The sequence below is a fragment of the Zootermopsis nevadensis genome, unplaced genomic scaffold, assembly GCF_977971745.1.
Source record: "Zootermopsis nevadensis isolate Lab colony 2312 unplaced genomic scaffold, Znev_1.0 Znev_ptg000050l, whole genome shotgun sequence".
Lineage (NCBI taxonomy): Eukaryota > Metazoa > Arthropoda > Insecta > Blattodea > Termopsidae > Zootermopsis > Zootermopsis nevadensis.
The window spans coordinates 4,131,473-4,147,083 of NW_028259182.1; the positions used below are offsets into that span (position 1 = coordinate 4,131,473).

Genomic DNA, 15,611 nt, shown 5'->3' on the forward strand with positions numbered 1-15,611 from the left:
TAGAAGCTGATGGTTACTCATCAGGATGTTACCCCACCTTTTTATGGAACCAGAAGAATCATTATCGCCTTCACGAGATTCTCGTGTTTGACCCCAGAGCCAGAAATTACACATTACCGTCGTATGTGCTTAGAAATAAATGTTATTGAAAATTACACAAATTAGTTTAGAGTTACGTATTATTTTAAATTTTCTCCTGTAACTGTTTGTATTTTACGCAATTTTTGCATGGAAAATTATACTTTACGGTACGATTTTAAAAGCCAATACGCTTGGATATCGTACGCTATGCAGAAGGCAAAATAATCCTTTGGAGTAACAAATTAAATAATTTCTCAGCCTCGTCACAAGTGGTCCGTGAGCCGTCAGCTTGACCTCGCTGTTATAAAGAATCGAATTAAAATGTAGATGTCTAAATTAATTTGAAAGTGAGTAGGATGCAGGAAGTTGCCAACTCGATATCTTCCATGGGTCGTCACACGTTCACCTAACTTTTTTTTTTTCCAGCATCTCAGTCGCACGCCAGCTTATTGATTCATGTGCACCTCACCAGGTAAACAGCTCCATGCGAATGTACTCGCCGCGAATTTATCGCCAGTATAAGTCCGCACCTGTAATGCGATTAAACTGACGTTCGTGTCAAATTTTATCAATAAATCTGATTCGTGAGAAATAAGCTGATTATTTTTCGTTTCCTATACTTTTAAGACTTAAAATACGTCAATTTACCCCAGTACCGGCGAAAAAACCCTTACCCCCGTGGACCATTATTTAAATTCAATAGTGACGGTCGCTGTACGCTTGTATACTACTAGGAAGGTACTGTGTTCGAACCTATTCCAGGGTATCGGTTATCCCTTATGAGAGTTTATGTGGATTTGAGATCCTAGTTACAGTTAATCGATTATCGTCATGAAATCGACAGTTAAATATGATCGACATTTAATGCTGACGTCATGTTTTATATTATACGAAAACTTGCTTTTGCAAGGAAGTTGTTGAACTGTTACCAAATCATGTTTCAGGACAGTGTAGTGATGTTTCCACTTCGTAAGTTCGCTTGGTAGCTGGGTTGATAATTGATATTTACAGGATGTGACGTGGTATACCTGGAATATATTATTTCCCTCGCTGTTCAATATCATTACGCACTGGTCGAAGTGGTGATGCTCCATCGTGCTGGTGGAGTACAGAATGGCGAGCGGTGACTCAGTTTTCGTCTGAAAGGCGTTGTTGGTCCCCCGGTGGTCCAGATCGTGACACAGACATGCCACGAGGAGGCCTAGAATCTGTAAGGTCCATAACATAATTCACAACGACTTACCCATAACAATTAAACATGATTAGTTTCTAAGGTAGTATATTTGCGTCATATTGTGAATTAGGTTAATATTTTAATATTTTTCGTCAAATCACAATTTTAATAAGATAATAAAATATAAAATATTTAAAATATTATTTCACGTTCCGCATCGAATGCTCGATTTACAAATTGGAACGTTTCTCTTACGACATGTTTCGGTTATATTTAACCGTCCTCAGGTATAAATTAGATTGGTAAAATTTAAAACTCGAATTACAATCCTTTACAATGTTATGCAGTTTATTGAAATGTTCTTATCAGATTACTCTTATATATTAGAATTCTACTATTTATTTACTTCCATCATTTTGTTTTCTATATTACTCCATATTTATTAATGTTTTATTTAAATCATTGCTTTACAGACTAATATTGAACATCAGATGAACCACGCCATTATATAAAAAACAATACCTTCGTTCTAATATATAAGAGTAATCTGATAAGAACATCTTCAATAAACTGCATAACATTGTAAATGATTGCAATTCGAGTTTTAAATTTTATCAATCTAATTTATACCTGAGGACGGTTAAATATAACCGAAACATGTCGTAAGAGAAACGTTCCAATTTGTAAATCGAGCATTCGACGCCGAACGTGAAATGATATTTTAAATATTTTATATATTTTATTATCTTATTAAAATTGTGATTTGACGGAAAATATTAAAATATTAAAAAAAAAATATGATTAGTTTCAATCAACGTGAAACCTGAAGGGAAATGTAAATTTCGCGCGGTCGCCATATTGTTTTCTTATACCTAAGCGTACAGAGAGATTACCTCAACAAATGTTGCATGTTGTTCCATCGTATGGTAGACAACTATCTGTGTTTTGAATTTCGTGACCCTGTTTTAAGTGGCTCTAATATCGATTCCATCTCAGACGTTTGCAGAGCCACCACGAAAGACTGAGTTCCATTGCAGTAAAGAATATCAGAAACCTCATTATATCTATGGCCACATTACGAAATTCTATCATTAATTAAATAAGGGTTTTTTTTATTTAGAAACAAAGGGACAAATATTGTGTTTTTATTTACGTCGAGGTCTCCCAACTAAAGGTCTCCAACCAAAATTTGTTTGAATCCTTTATCTAGCCTTCTATTCGATTAAATTGTATAAATGCTTCGTAAAACTCAGGAAACATAACAGTTACGGCAAGAACTGAGTGCCTCGGCTACACGGCCGTCTGCATTATCGGCCGTCGAACCCCGCGACCTTAATCGACGTCACGGGTGGGTGGGGGGGGGGAGGGAGATGCCGTTAGGACTCGAGGTAGCTCCCGACGCGATCCTCAGACTGCATAGACTCGCCCTGTAACGTCTCGACTCGAAAACTCGACAATCGATAGTGCCGACAAAATTCCGGGCCCGGAGGATTTCCTTTTACGATGTTTCTTACGTGAGTCTCAATTTAAGCTTGATTCATCTTGCTATGGATCAACGACTCGAAGGTTACCTCTAGGTCGGTCATAAAACGTTCCATCTTGCCGGTCTTCAGCATGGCAAACATGGTCTGGGCCACGTTGAGCGCATGTCTCCAGTTGTGGTATTTGACAGGACGATAGTTTTTCTTTACGCTCAGAATCCACCGGCACAGCACCTGAAAAGCCAAGGTCGACAACAGAGTGTTAATACGAAGACAGATGAGACAGATACTTGGATCTTCGCATTCTGAAGCCGAACAAGGGGAGTAGAAACACAGAAAATTATAGGGGAGAATTGAGAGACACTTTATTTCTGAGGGGAGAAAGATTATCTTCTAGTTAGAAGGTTCCCAGGCAATGCCCGCTCGTCCTTTTGGTTAAGGATAGAATAGGGTGATTAGTAGTGAAAACTTGATAACAGAGGCTGCGAAATTTTAATGTTCTTGTTAGTGAATGTTTAAGTTATAATTTGGAATGTTAAATAAGTAATTTAGTGTCCTAAGAGGTTAAATTTTAATGACTTTAAATCGGGAAGGGATATATGAGTAGCAACTAGGAACTGGGTTAAATGATATTTAATAATTCAGTCCGTACCGCAAGGAAAACACAACTCGTCACCATTACAAAAGTGTCAACTTGTTAGTGCTGATTTCAGAAAGTGATGAGATAATTATTTAAAATACGTAAATAAACTTTGTGTGGGCAAAATTGAGTCTTACTGACTATTAAAGCAGGTTCAATGCATCTGCCTACAAAATATTTACAATGGAGCTTTACGTAATTCTTAAAAGTGATTTCGATCGGAACAGTAGCACACGTTAAATAGAACGCGTTCTTAAAACAAATACCAAATTGTGAGGTTAGGTTAGGTTAGGTTAGTTTAGGTTAGGTTAGGTTAGGTTAGTTTAGGTTAGGTTAGGTTAGGTTAGTTTAGGTTAGGTTAGGTTAGGTTAGTTTAGGTTAGTTTAGGTTAGGTTAGGTTAGGTTAGTTTAGGTTAGGTTAGGTTAGGTTAGTTTAGGTTAGTTTAGGTTAGTTTAGGTTAGGTTAGGTTAGTTTAGGTTAGGTTAGGTTAGGTTAGGTTAGTTTAGGTTAGGTTAGGTTAGGTTAGGTTAAGTTAGTTTAGGTTAGGTTAGGTTAGGTTAGGTTAGGTTAGCTTATATGTAGGCCTAAATCTGATATCGGTCACTTACGTCGTACGGAATATGGAACTGATTGACGAGATTGCACTGCAGGAACATCCGGACCGTAGCTCGACACGTGTCCTCGTCCGTCAGATCGAAGTCGATGAAGGTAAAACTGCAACACCACAGAATAAATAAAACTACAAGAACGATTAGTAAGATTTGTGGTTTTCACGGCTGTGAGTGGGTTGTAGCTTTGTGCGGTCTGGTTGGACGTTTCATCGCCCTGATGATGGAGGCAGCAAGAACCTCTGAATCAGGATTTATTAGCTACCTCGTGATATAATGATTTCGTCATGTGGTCTCTTGACATTTACTTTTAGGCCCAAGATGTCAACATCTTCAGCATAGATCAGATGCTGATGTTTAACATTCAATTTCATTTCCTCCTTATTTTCTTGAATATTTTCTGAAGGAATATTTTCAACCAAAGTTGCAAGCTCATGTCATTACGAATATATAAAAATCTATCAGATCCACAACATTTTAATTTGAGCCCAAAAAATATAGATTATGAGACGCGCTAAATTAATCAAGTAATTATGAAACACGCTTAAAGGAGTGAGATATGCATTAGGTATGTAAACATCTACTGTAATGACAAAGAAGTGGTACTGTGAAAGGATAAACATGTATTAAATGTATACAGTTTTAGTTTTAAGGTAAAAAAATGTAAAAATAATTAAATCCGATAAGGAATTGCTTTATCTTTTAGATTCTTATCATCGGTGGCGCTGCTAGTTCCGGTGAATGCTATTCGATATGAATGACCATAACTAGACAGTTTAAGTCACCATGGAACGGTTCCTACTGCTGCATACGTCATTTCCAGCGAGGTCCCGGTCAGACCAGTTAGGCATCTGCTGAAGTCTTCGAAAAACTTGTTTTTATAAGTGATAACAGAAGTTATAATCAGCAAATGTTATTGAAAGATGAGGTAACATAACTTTTAATATTAATTCGTTATGGTATTTAAATGTATTCGACAAGATTTTGGAAGAAATGTGTGTTAAACAATTTGTTACGTAAAATGGCGTTTTACCTCATTGCAGTATTTGGCCAGCAATAATACGCTTTTATTAAAATATTCATTTCATTTTGTTTACGTGATTTCTCTGTACAACAAATGGGTATTATAAAAAAACATACATAAACAATGGACTACAAGTAGTCTAGAACTAATCTGGCTGTATTTCACGTAAATATTGCTTTGATGCAAAAGCTTGAAATGTTATCTGTTTTGCAATCATGGCGGCTGGTTTACCGGTGTTGTGTTGTCGATGTGTTTTGTTTCGTCATTAATAATCTTAAAAATAGCCTTTGTACTTTAAACTAAACACTTAAAACTGAATTTAAATTTTATCAGTAGTTTTGTGAATGACACACAACAATAACTTTTACTTTTGATACTTAATTAAAACTTAAATCTGTAAAGATGTTGCTGTCATACAGGGGGGAGTGTACGATTCATGGAACAGCAGCACAGCTAGCAATTCCTTGACTGCTGGAATAGACTGCCACCTGTCGCTGTAGTTAAGATGATGAGAGCAGTTTCTCACGGAGTGATGTGTTATGAATAAACATCCACCCCAGCCAGAACAGTACGTGTTGTATCCAAGGTTCGCTAAGTTATTTTCGGAACAGAAGAGCGATTGCAGGCGAACGCACTGTTCACTATGACGTCATCGTATGTTTTAAAATATAAAAACTGTAGCTGATTGCGTGGTCTTCAGGTGGATTAAGATGGGGCAGGTTATATTTCTTGTTTTGAGGTTATCATAGTGAGGTTAATTTAGTGAGGACACTGTTCATTCTACAATTCTGAAAAGAATCTTATGTTTTCCCGTTTCTTTTAACAAAAAAAGCTAAATATTGAAATGTCTTTATTGTAATGGTATATTTTATTTTGAGCAGAAGATGAAATCTGGCATCTCTCTCGCTGCTAAAAGAAATTTTTTAGATATAAATTTCTGGTAAGAAATATTTGGAATTGCACAATGTGGAACGTTTTGTTCTGAAAATCTTAAAAATCCGTACTCACCTAATACATTTAAAATATTTTTATAAAATTATCTTGAAGTGGTATGAAAATTTACGTGTGATGAATTTTGAAAGTTTAGCCAATGGTTTCCAAGAGCAGTTCTGCTGTACTAATCAAGGACGTTTCTTGTTCACTTCAGCATCGTTATTACAGTTTTATAAGTACAATAAATTAAGTTACATTGGTGTCATATTTTGTATGAAATTCAGGCTCGAAATGAAGGTCACAACATCACATAGATAAAAACCTCTACTAGATATTAAAAGAAAACAACGTATTCGTATTAATGTATGTGAGACATATTTAGGCCTACACGAAACCGTAGAACATTAATGTATGATTTTGTGTGCCGTGAGATAAAAAGCTACGTGACACATTCTGGGTCGAAGATGGAGCCCATAACTTATAACCAAGGTCATTAAAATGTGCTGCTTTGTCAGGGTCATCGCAAACCTCGTGGGGGCGGTGACGGCACTGGCTATCAATCAATCCGGTTCGCCACTAGACCACTGAAACTTGAGGAATATAATATAAATACTTTTCTGTGGCATAATAACGTTGAAAAGGATCATAGCCGACACCCCTTCACACTTGTACGTCCTAAATTTTAACCGTTGCGTTGGTAACACTGTTTAGGATTCTCTATCTTATCGTTTGCATTACTGAACATAAAACCGTATTTATTACGTCTCGCTAATAATTAGTAGGTAAGGATTCGGTAGGGAAATGTAGTTTCATATTTTAGCGTTCTATCCTTGGAAAGACTTAAGAAAATAAGGAAATCTTCTTTAGATACCTGAGCTGTTAAGAGGATGTTGTTCCACTGTCGGAAAGTTTGATAAAAACAGTGGTTAGACCGCGTCGTGACATTTTATTTGTAGTGGTAAACATGTATAGACGCAGGCAGATGTCTTAACTGGCACGTTTAAAGTTCTCGCTTGTTTTAAAATCGCTGTGTATTAAACTGTGCGTATTTTTGCGGAAGATAATGTTTATTTCTTAATGTGAGTGGTGAAATTCTGCAAGTGAATTTAATTTTGAGAGAAGTTTAATTATTCCCCCTAAACCGTGTGCTTTGTGAAGTGCGTTTCTTAGTGTGAATGATTAATTAATCGGTGTTTTAACGTGATGTGCAAGTGATATGGACTGTGGCCTTGTCATTGGCTGAAAGGTTCCCGGTGCCCGTCCGAGGGTTTTCCTACAGCGAGGATACACGGAAAAAGTAAGTGTAAAATTTAATTTTTCTTTCTCAGCTGTAAGGCAAATGCATGCCCCGTCTACCCTAATCATGGAAGCCTTCGACCGAAGTTATTTCCTCCCCTCCCCCACCCTGACAAAAAAGTCGCAGAGGCCTTCAACGAAAGCGATGTTGAAAATTATGGCTTCAACTCCTAGACATACGTCCAACCAAAGTCCCTTTCGTAAATGACGTGTTTCCTGGTAGGTTTAGCTCCCAGCAGTGTTAATAGCCCTAAGTCTGAACATGTCAAGGCCTTCCGCCGAAAAAAAAAACGTAAGCCTAAATTTTTCATATTTAGTTCAGCCACGATTTGATGGCCCCCTCCTTCCAACAATTAATAAATGTTGCGTTTTGTATTTATGAGTTTCGTATGATTCTCAGTGCAAACAGCGATTATTTTCTTAAACAGCGTTAACTATTTGATCTTCGTAATGGTGAAGTGTCGTGTTTTCTTCGCGGTACGGACTGAACTATATTAAATGTTACTTAGACGAGCTTCGGCTTCAAATGGTTAATTATCATAATAAATCTCCATTATTTCCTTAAACAGCGTTAACCGGTTGATCTTCGTAATGGTGAAGTGTCGTGTTTTCTTCGCGGTACGGACTGAATTATATTAAATGTTACTTAGACGAGCTTCGGCTTCAAAGGGTTAATTATCAGAATAAATGTCCATTATTTCCTTAAACAGCGTTAACTATTTGATCTTCGTAATGGTGAAGTGTCGTGTTTTCTTCGCGGTACGGACTGAATTGTTAAATATTATTTAGACCAGTTTTGGCGTCAGAAGGGTTAAATGTAACACAGATAATGGGAATTGTAAGCCTGTAATATATTTGTGATTTTGTTTCTTAGTTTATTTAACAACACTTTGTGTAAGAGAGTGGTTATGTTACGTCAGATGAGAACACAAACCATGGTTGTAAACGATGACAAGGAGTCGTGACGTGTTTAAATGTGTTTGACCACTGTTGTGCTAAAAATAATTGACGCCGGATTAACCGGTCTTCTAACCTTGATGAAATAAGCGACGGACGAATACACTCCACCACGTAGCGCCATTCGATTGGTTGAAACGGTGATCGGTATAATTCTCATAGACGTTTATTTATGGTGATGCTAAGCTACATTTTTTCTGAAAAAATATTCTTCCTTCGCAATCTTCTTCCCGACATACGTAGACAGCTTTACAATGCATTAATTTTTTTTTTCTCCTTGCCGTTGAGTTTATCGATTAGCAGATTTGCGTCAGTGACACTATTTTTGGAAATTCATAAAATCGCTCCTTAGGGAAGGACGTTTTTTGCTAATGGAGATGCAATATCGTAACTCTTTAGAGCACGGTGGTAAATATTTGTACCGCCTGCTTTAATGCTAAATAACTTCTCACTTTACTTACAGCTTAATTTGACTTTCTGCAAGTATACGAGAAGAAAGTTCACTTTTTAAAGGGGTTCTTTACTGTTTCCTACGCTTCGTGACCCATAATGTGTAGTTATTGGTGATAGAAATCGATATATATTTATATATATATATAATTTTACACAGACGCCAACTCTGAAATGAGAATTAAACATAATTAGCTAATGAATGTTGCCCTTAAAACCTGAATAGACTGCAAACGAAATTAATTATGGAACTAAATTCAGTTTTTGACACTGACCTATGCATATATTGTTGCAAAACTTTGTACAATATAATAGAGCCAGAAATTACGTTTATTTGTGATTATTAATTTCTTTATAATTGTTGTTAATTTATCGCATAAATTTATAGGCGTTAATACGTAAATTTACTATTTCGGATACCAATTTTTTTTCTCACCACGAAAATACTGTTGGGCCGGAGTTAACTGAATGAAATAAAGTAATTCGTCTGAGAAGATTATTGTTACAAAGCTGTCATACTACACAGACTTCGAACTTTTTATTCTGTCCTTTTAAATATTCACAAAAAATTCTGCACACATTAAAATGGATCTTAGGGCAGAATGGTTTGGGGGTCAGGAAAGGATTCATCTAACTCAGGGTTTTGTGAACACGGTAATGAACTTTGTGGTTCCATGAAAGCGGGTAATTTCTTCACTAGCTTAGTATATTGTTAGATTCTCAAGAAGGACTCAGTTCCATGGATTGGACTCATTTAATCGAGAAAGTGTAGGACGATTTATGGATATATGAGGATGACGTAAGAAGTTGATTTAAATTAATTTTAAGAATGACGCCAGAAGGAACGCTAAAAGTATTTCGCTAAATAGAACTGTTTTTACGATACTCCAACGCGAAATAGACGTTATTTATGTTTAACAATTATCAGGGTACATCGGTCCATCGATTTTGGTTAACTTCAAGATTATTTTACGACACCCTATCCAAGTTTATTATAGTCTTTATCGGCTGTATATTTTACGATAAAATTATGTTTGAAATTGCACGCGTAATTCAGCTTTTGGCTGTAATTGTCGTAGAATAAAATACAAATTAATATTGCCGTTGAGTTTAAATGTTCAGAGTTCCGCGCGTAATTAAATATTGTTTATGAGGAACTGTAAACTGTTTTAATGTCTTCGGTAATAATTATACAGCGTTTTGAGTACGACAAATGTGTTTATAGGCCTTCTGCAAATCGCATTATAGCCTTAATAACAATATAATAATGGCTAGTCGTGTTGTTAAGAGCTGTGGATTCGTTTATTTAAACTTTTATGTAAATTCTTGACGTTTTCAATATATTTTTTGTTAAGATTACTGAATGCAGTTTGTAAAAGTTTCGGGTCTCGGACCGGATACAGGGTGTTAAACAATTTCCTCTTACCTGTAGAGGTTGTAGGTCTCGGCGGATGGGATGGCGTCTTGGCTTAGCTTCAAGGTGTCGTCGGAGGAAGCCGTCGCGTGATAGGACAGACACTCCAAAGCGACCTTCTGTTTCGCCATCAGCTTACCTGGGAAGAGTCAAGATAAATCTGAGATATTGCCAGTTATTGAGGCCGTTACTTCATTTTCTCGTGTCACTACATTATTATCAAACACAGGGGTGGCCAACCCAAATGATCTTTCGGGCCACTTTGGAAATGCATCATAACTCCGCGGGCCACATATAAAATTATATATCCCCATATTAGATTTAGATACACCGTAGACATTTTTTTGGAGTGAAAAATTGAAACATAATGAGTTATTATTATTGTGTTTACTATTATTCTTACATGTAAACATAGATAATATAATAATACTACTTTGGCCATTATAAAATAAATATATTTTGTAAAAGTGTGATGAATCTCGCGGGCCGGAAAAATGTTCAAGGCGGGCCACATGCGGCCCGCGGCCCGCGGGTTGGTCACCACTGATCAAACACTTGAATTCTGATTTTCTGAAATAGACATTAAAGATATTTATATAAATATAAAAGTATGACACAGTAATAATTTAAAATTAAAGGACAGAACAGTTAAAAGTGGTGGATTTTGAATTTAAAACAAAATAGTGGCGTGTCATAATAAAACTGTCGTGTCTCACCAGCAGTTTTATGTGTGATCTAATCGTTAGAGCGTCCCCGCGTAAATTCGAGCAGGCTTTGTTGCTTTCGTATTGATATTTAGATGAGAATGGAAGGAAAATCTACAGGATGTTCTAGGGACTGTTGTGCAGAAGTAACGCGGGTGATATTAGGGTGTGAATTTGGAATTTATGATTTCTGTGTTGTCAGATGTCTGGCGGGGGTTTAAATTGTACAGTTATGACAACTGACGATTAAACAACCGCGCGTCAGTTTATAGATCCAGCGAAATTTGAATTATTCGACCATGGGCTAATTTAATTATCGTAACCACTTATTCTTATTGCCACGGAGGTCTAGCGGTTAGAACGCTGCCTTGTAATCCTGGGGTCTCGGGTTCGATTCCCGGCGGTGCCCGAATTTATAACTTGTGTTGGGCAAGGCCGTGGTCTAGGCAACACGGAGTTTTCCTCCGTGGCATCCCAACAATTACTCCATTCACACACAGAAGAAGGCAATGGCAAACCACTTCTGGATCATCTGCCAAGAACGTATATGAACAGGTCCCAGTCCGAGAAAAGGATGGAAGGATCCTATTCATATGGACCTGTCGTCAGACAGAACACTAATAATAAATATAATAACCACTTCTTGTGGAACGCCAATCGCATGTAAACGTGACACTTACAAGCATTTTCATACATTTGGGTGTTGTGGATTCCTAGGCCACAGAATATCGCAAAGGCTTCGAATATCGATACATCGCAGTCTGAAAATGGATGTCCATTTCCCTGGAAAAGAAAGTTACAATAACAGATTAGCTCAGAACTTTTTCAGTTTCTGTGTTGTAACGTAGGATAACGTTTGATATTTATTGGGTTTCGCTCATGGCAGGAGGAAATGAATTTCCCAAACTGCGTCACTCACCTCGGATGATAGAAATTTACCACGGTTGGTTCCTGCTTTCTAGTTTTGCTTAAACAATGCGAACACGTGTTACTCTTTGATCTTTGAACGGTTGGTTGGTTCTATTTCAGAACTTCAATGAACTATCGGGGAAGGAAATAATGTAAATGATTTAACATTTCAAACGTGACATTTCGAAATAACAAAATATCGCTGCTTCTGAGAAATGGAGTACGACATGTCGGGAAAACATTAAAAAAGTATTTTGTCACTTAACAGTAGAACAAACAAACGAATAAATAAAAAATACTCTGAATGTAAATTACGAATTTATCTGCAAAATATTGAACTGCTGATGTAGACGAACGTTATCTGTTGCAGATTAAATGTCCCTTACTATACAAAAGTCAGTTTAAATAACGCAAATTGTATCACAGATTACATTTCTGTAATGAAGACTTTATATCGTACAGAGAATTTATACACAAATTATGACGTTCACGAGAAGAATTTTTTGATTACTCGAAATATCTTGTTCAGAATATGTCAGCTCACTTTAACATTGTTTATCGGGATTTTTTTATTATGGGATCGTGAAAAGCGAAGATTATTTCCATGGCGAATTTTGATACACCCAGTACATAACTACAAAAATTGTCGGAAGACAATGTTGGCGAACAGTCCGCAAACAAATATTAGGCGTTTCGTTTTTTTTTCTCGTTGGAAATTGGAAAAGGGTTACAGTGTTTGAAATTACGGACGTGTTTCTAAAGACGTCATATTTCGACGCTGAGCTACCGTCAGAATGTGGACAGGCGAGAAAATGAAGATCATTTGTTGGAGCACTTTTTGAACTGGTTGATCGGTGGGTTCAAACAGCTGATGTGACTCTTACTTTGTTAATTAGTTGCGCTACTCCGATTACAGTCTTTTGCCCATTAACTATGGGCATGCAGAGGATGCTCCTAGTCACGAAACCATCTTCATCCTCTCTCATCTCATGGTTCATCCACGTGGATACGTCGCCGATGTTTAGGATCTGGAAAGAACAACATTAACGTCATTTGACATCGAGGTTATGTGACGTCAGTCGGGAAAGCTGTTCGTCTTCGAATAATAATAAGAGATGAACATGAAAATTAAAGTATATAAAACAATAATCTTGCCTGTTGTTTTGTATGGGTGCGAAACATGGTCTCTCACTCAGAGGGAGGAACACAGATTGCAGGTGTTTGAGGAGGATATTTGGGTCAAGGAGAGAAGACGATGGGGCGTGGAGAAAACTGCATAATGACGAGCTTAAAAATCTGTACTCCTCCCCCAGTATTGTCAGGGTGATTAAGTCGAGAAGAATGAGATGGGCTGGGCATGTAGCGCGCATGGATGGGACAAGAGGTGTGCACCGGGAAGCCTGAGGGAAAGAGACCTCTGGGGAGACCTAGACGTAGATGGGAGGATAATCTCAGGCGGGATCTATGGGAGATAGGAGTTGAAGGAGACTGGATTTTGTTGGCCCAGGACAGGGTCCGATGGAGGGCTTTGGTTAGTTCGGTGATGAACCTTCGGGTTCCGTAAGCCATCTGGTTGGTTGGGTCCACTATTTGGGAAGCCTGAGGGGAAGAGACCCCTGAGGAGACCTAGACGTAGATGGAGGATAATCTCAGGCGGGATCTATGGGAGATAGGAGTTGAAGGAGACTGGATTTTGTTGGCCCAGGACAGGGTCCGGTGGAGGGCTTTGGTTAATTCGGTGATGAACCTTCGGGTTCGGTAAGTCATATAGTTGGTTAAGTGCTGAGGTGAAGTGATCGTGTCTTATTTTAATGTACTATTAAGGCACTTTGGTAGAAGGACCCACAAAGTTTTAAATCTCTGTTGACATAGGTCTTTCTGTGTTCCAGCTGACATTCGAACACAGTTTCTTCAAAGTAAAAGTCAGTAAACCTACTTGATATGGCGTGTTAGAGGATTGTCTGCTTTTCTGTATGTTTAGGTCTGCTGAGAACGAGGCGTTTTTGAGGAAATACTTAAATTGTTTTTATATTCGCCTCGCGTGAAAGTAGGTGCCGTGTTAGGCCGACAGCAACCAACTTAAGATTCTCTCGACGTTTTAGCAGATTTAGATCGTCATTACCGAGTTTAATTACAGATCGTTCAGTGGTTTTCGGAGATGAAACTTGCCAAAATGAGAGAGAGAGAGAGAACTTTCCTGTTTTCGTCAGCGTCTCGCAGTTCGTGCAAAAAGGCTGGGAAATGCTCTGACCTGAATTGTAAGTATCCCATGGCACTTTGTACGCTGGGTTGTGACGGTGCCCCACTGTCTTACTGCGAATGTGGGTTGTGTCGATTGGGAATTGTAAAGCGGGAAATATTGTCTCTTTTTTAACTCATACACAATTCCGTCATGAAACAGCGTTGATCAATATTCATACACCAATCCTTGCTTGTTTGTGTGCCCTGTAAAAGGCGTTTGGATTTTTCACGGTTACTACTTGGTTTATTTAAAGACACTTCATCAACTTCTTAGACTGTCAATGTAAGAAAGAAATATTTACAGCCTGTACCCCCTGCTCAAAAATAAGATTTGGGACGTCAAGATAATGGAAACGAATCTTGAATACAGAATCGGCGTAACATTGTTCTCCTCTGGACGTCGTCCAAGGACTTTCTGGGAAGTTTCTATTATTGTTTTCGGAGACGAAGTCTTGCAAACAATTCTTTTCATCTGACTACACTCACTCCCCCCCCCCCCATCCCAATTGAATGTGGGCAAAGTGGTTAGAAAACGGAACGTTGGCGTGTTTTTGCCCGTGAATTAACGGTCTAAGACGTCGTTTCCCAAAGCGTGGAGCGCGAAAGGATTTTAAGGGTAGAAAAATAACTCAAAATTGTCCAACAATTTTAACTGCTGTTGGATTAATTCTGATACAAAAAAAAGAATGAACATATTATCGTTAATACTGATAAATGTCGTAAGTTTTTGTATATTTCTTAGCTTGACATATAATTTTTTTTTATAAAATTCCTAACTAAAGCTTAATTATAATGTGTTTCTACCTCTTGTATACTCTGGAAAAAGTTTACCGACGTTTCAGAGACACCAACTGCCTCTATTACTAGGAGATGTTGGTGGAGGCAGCCCTGGCTAGTGAACATTTTGCGCTTTGAGACCAGATCGCCTCTACGTTCTTAAGATTACATTCGGAACAAGCGGACCGATACATAAAGTAGACAGTGGACGACGTATCTCAAGCCTTTATATTGAAGAAAAAAACTCCATTCTTTGTTGACATAATCGCTCAATTCCCTTCTGTACCTGAGGTCTGAAAGGTCAATCATCGCCTTGATTTTACTTCAGTGCCCTAAAAAGCTGCAGGGGGTGGTTTCAAAGACGACAGAGAATCAGGATCAAGAGACAGGTTTATTGTGTGTGGCATTATACTTGAGTTGCTTAGCCGAGAGGCAAAACTGACTATATCCAAGTCAGTCAAGCGACGATGTTTGCAAGGTCTGTTAAAATACGCTGTATTGAAACGTTGGTGACATGGAATTTGTATTAAGGGATATAGCGTTTATATAAACAAAATTATTTTATATTTTAAGGAGAAAATGTTAAATCCTTATCGTTATTAATCGTGATTTATTTACTTCCGAACGCACGGAGGTATTTAGGAAAAATTGTGTCTATCTGTTTGCATATTTCATCTCAGATAAAATAAATATTTTAAAATATGTTGAATAACTTATATTAAATATTAATAGTAGATGCGAATATCAACTAAGACGGTTAGTTGTGAAAAATACGTGTACTGTGTTGAAGCATACAGACTCGTCTGTCCGGGTAGTATGAATAGAATGTATTTGCGATAAACAAAAATTTCTCTAGAATGTATTTTAAAGAAAAATGTTAGTCCTCAAATATAGTCTTATAAAATATTTAATGTGTATCAT

The 15,611-nt window shown here is 37.5% G+C and overlaps 2 protein-coding genes across 5 annotated transcripts in view; one reads left to right on the forward strand and one right to left on the reverse strand.

The window, feature by feature from the left end:
- Positions 1–15,611, reverse strand: part of Pde6 (phosphodiesterase 6) — an 86,147-nt gene that overhangs the window by 9,321 nt on the left and 61,215 nt on the right. For all 4 annotated transcript variants that reach the window (XM_087360891.1, XM_087360888.1, XM_087360890.1 and 1 more), the window contains 6 exons: positions 12,557–12,700; positions 11,444–11,546; positions 10,072–10,198; positions 3,986–4,091; positions 2,827–2,970; positions 1,110–1,289 (listed from right to left, as the gene is read on the reverse strand). In XM_087360891.1, the coding sequence (XP_087217017.1) occupies positions 1,110–1,289; positions 2,827–2,970; positions 3,986–4,091; positions 10,072–10,198; positions 11,444–11,546; positions 12,557–12,700 (804 nt within the window). The remainder of the gene's footprint in view (positions 1–1,109; positions 1,290–2,826; positions 2,971–3,985; positions 4,092–10,071; positions 10,199–11,443; positions 11,547–12,556; positions 12,701–15,611) is intronic.
- Positions 4,795–15,611, forward strand: part of LOC110828163 (BTB/POZ domain-containing protein 2) — a 312,552-nt gene continuing 301,735 nt past the window's right edge. Inside the window, exons 1-2 of the mRNA XM_022060613.2 lie at positions 4,795–4,913; positions 7,155–7,239. The gene's annotated coding sequence lies outside the window, so the exon portion shown is untranslated. The remainder of the gene's footprint in view (positions 4,914–7,154; positions 7,240–15,611) is intronic.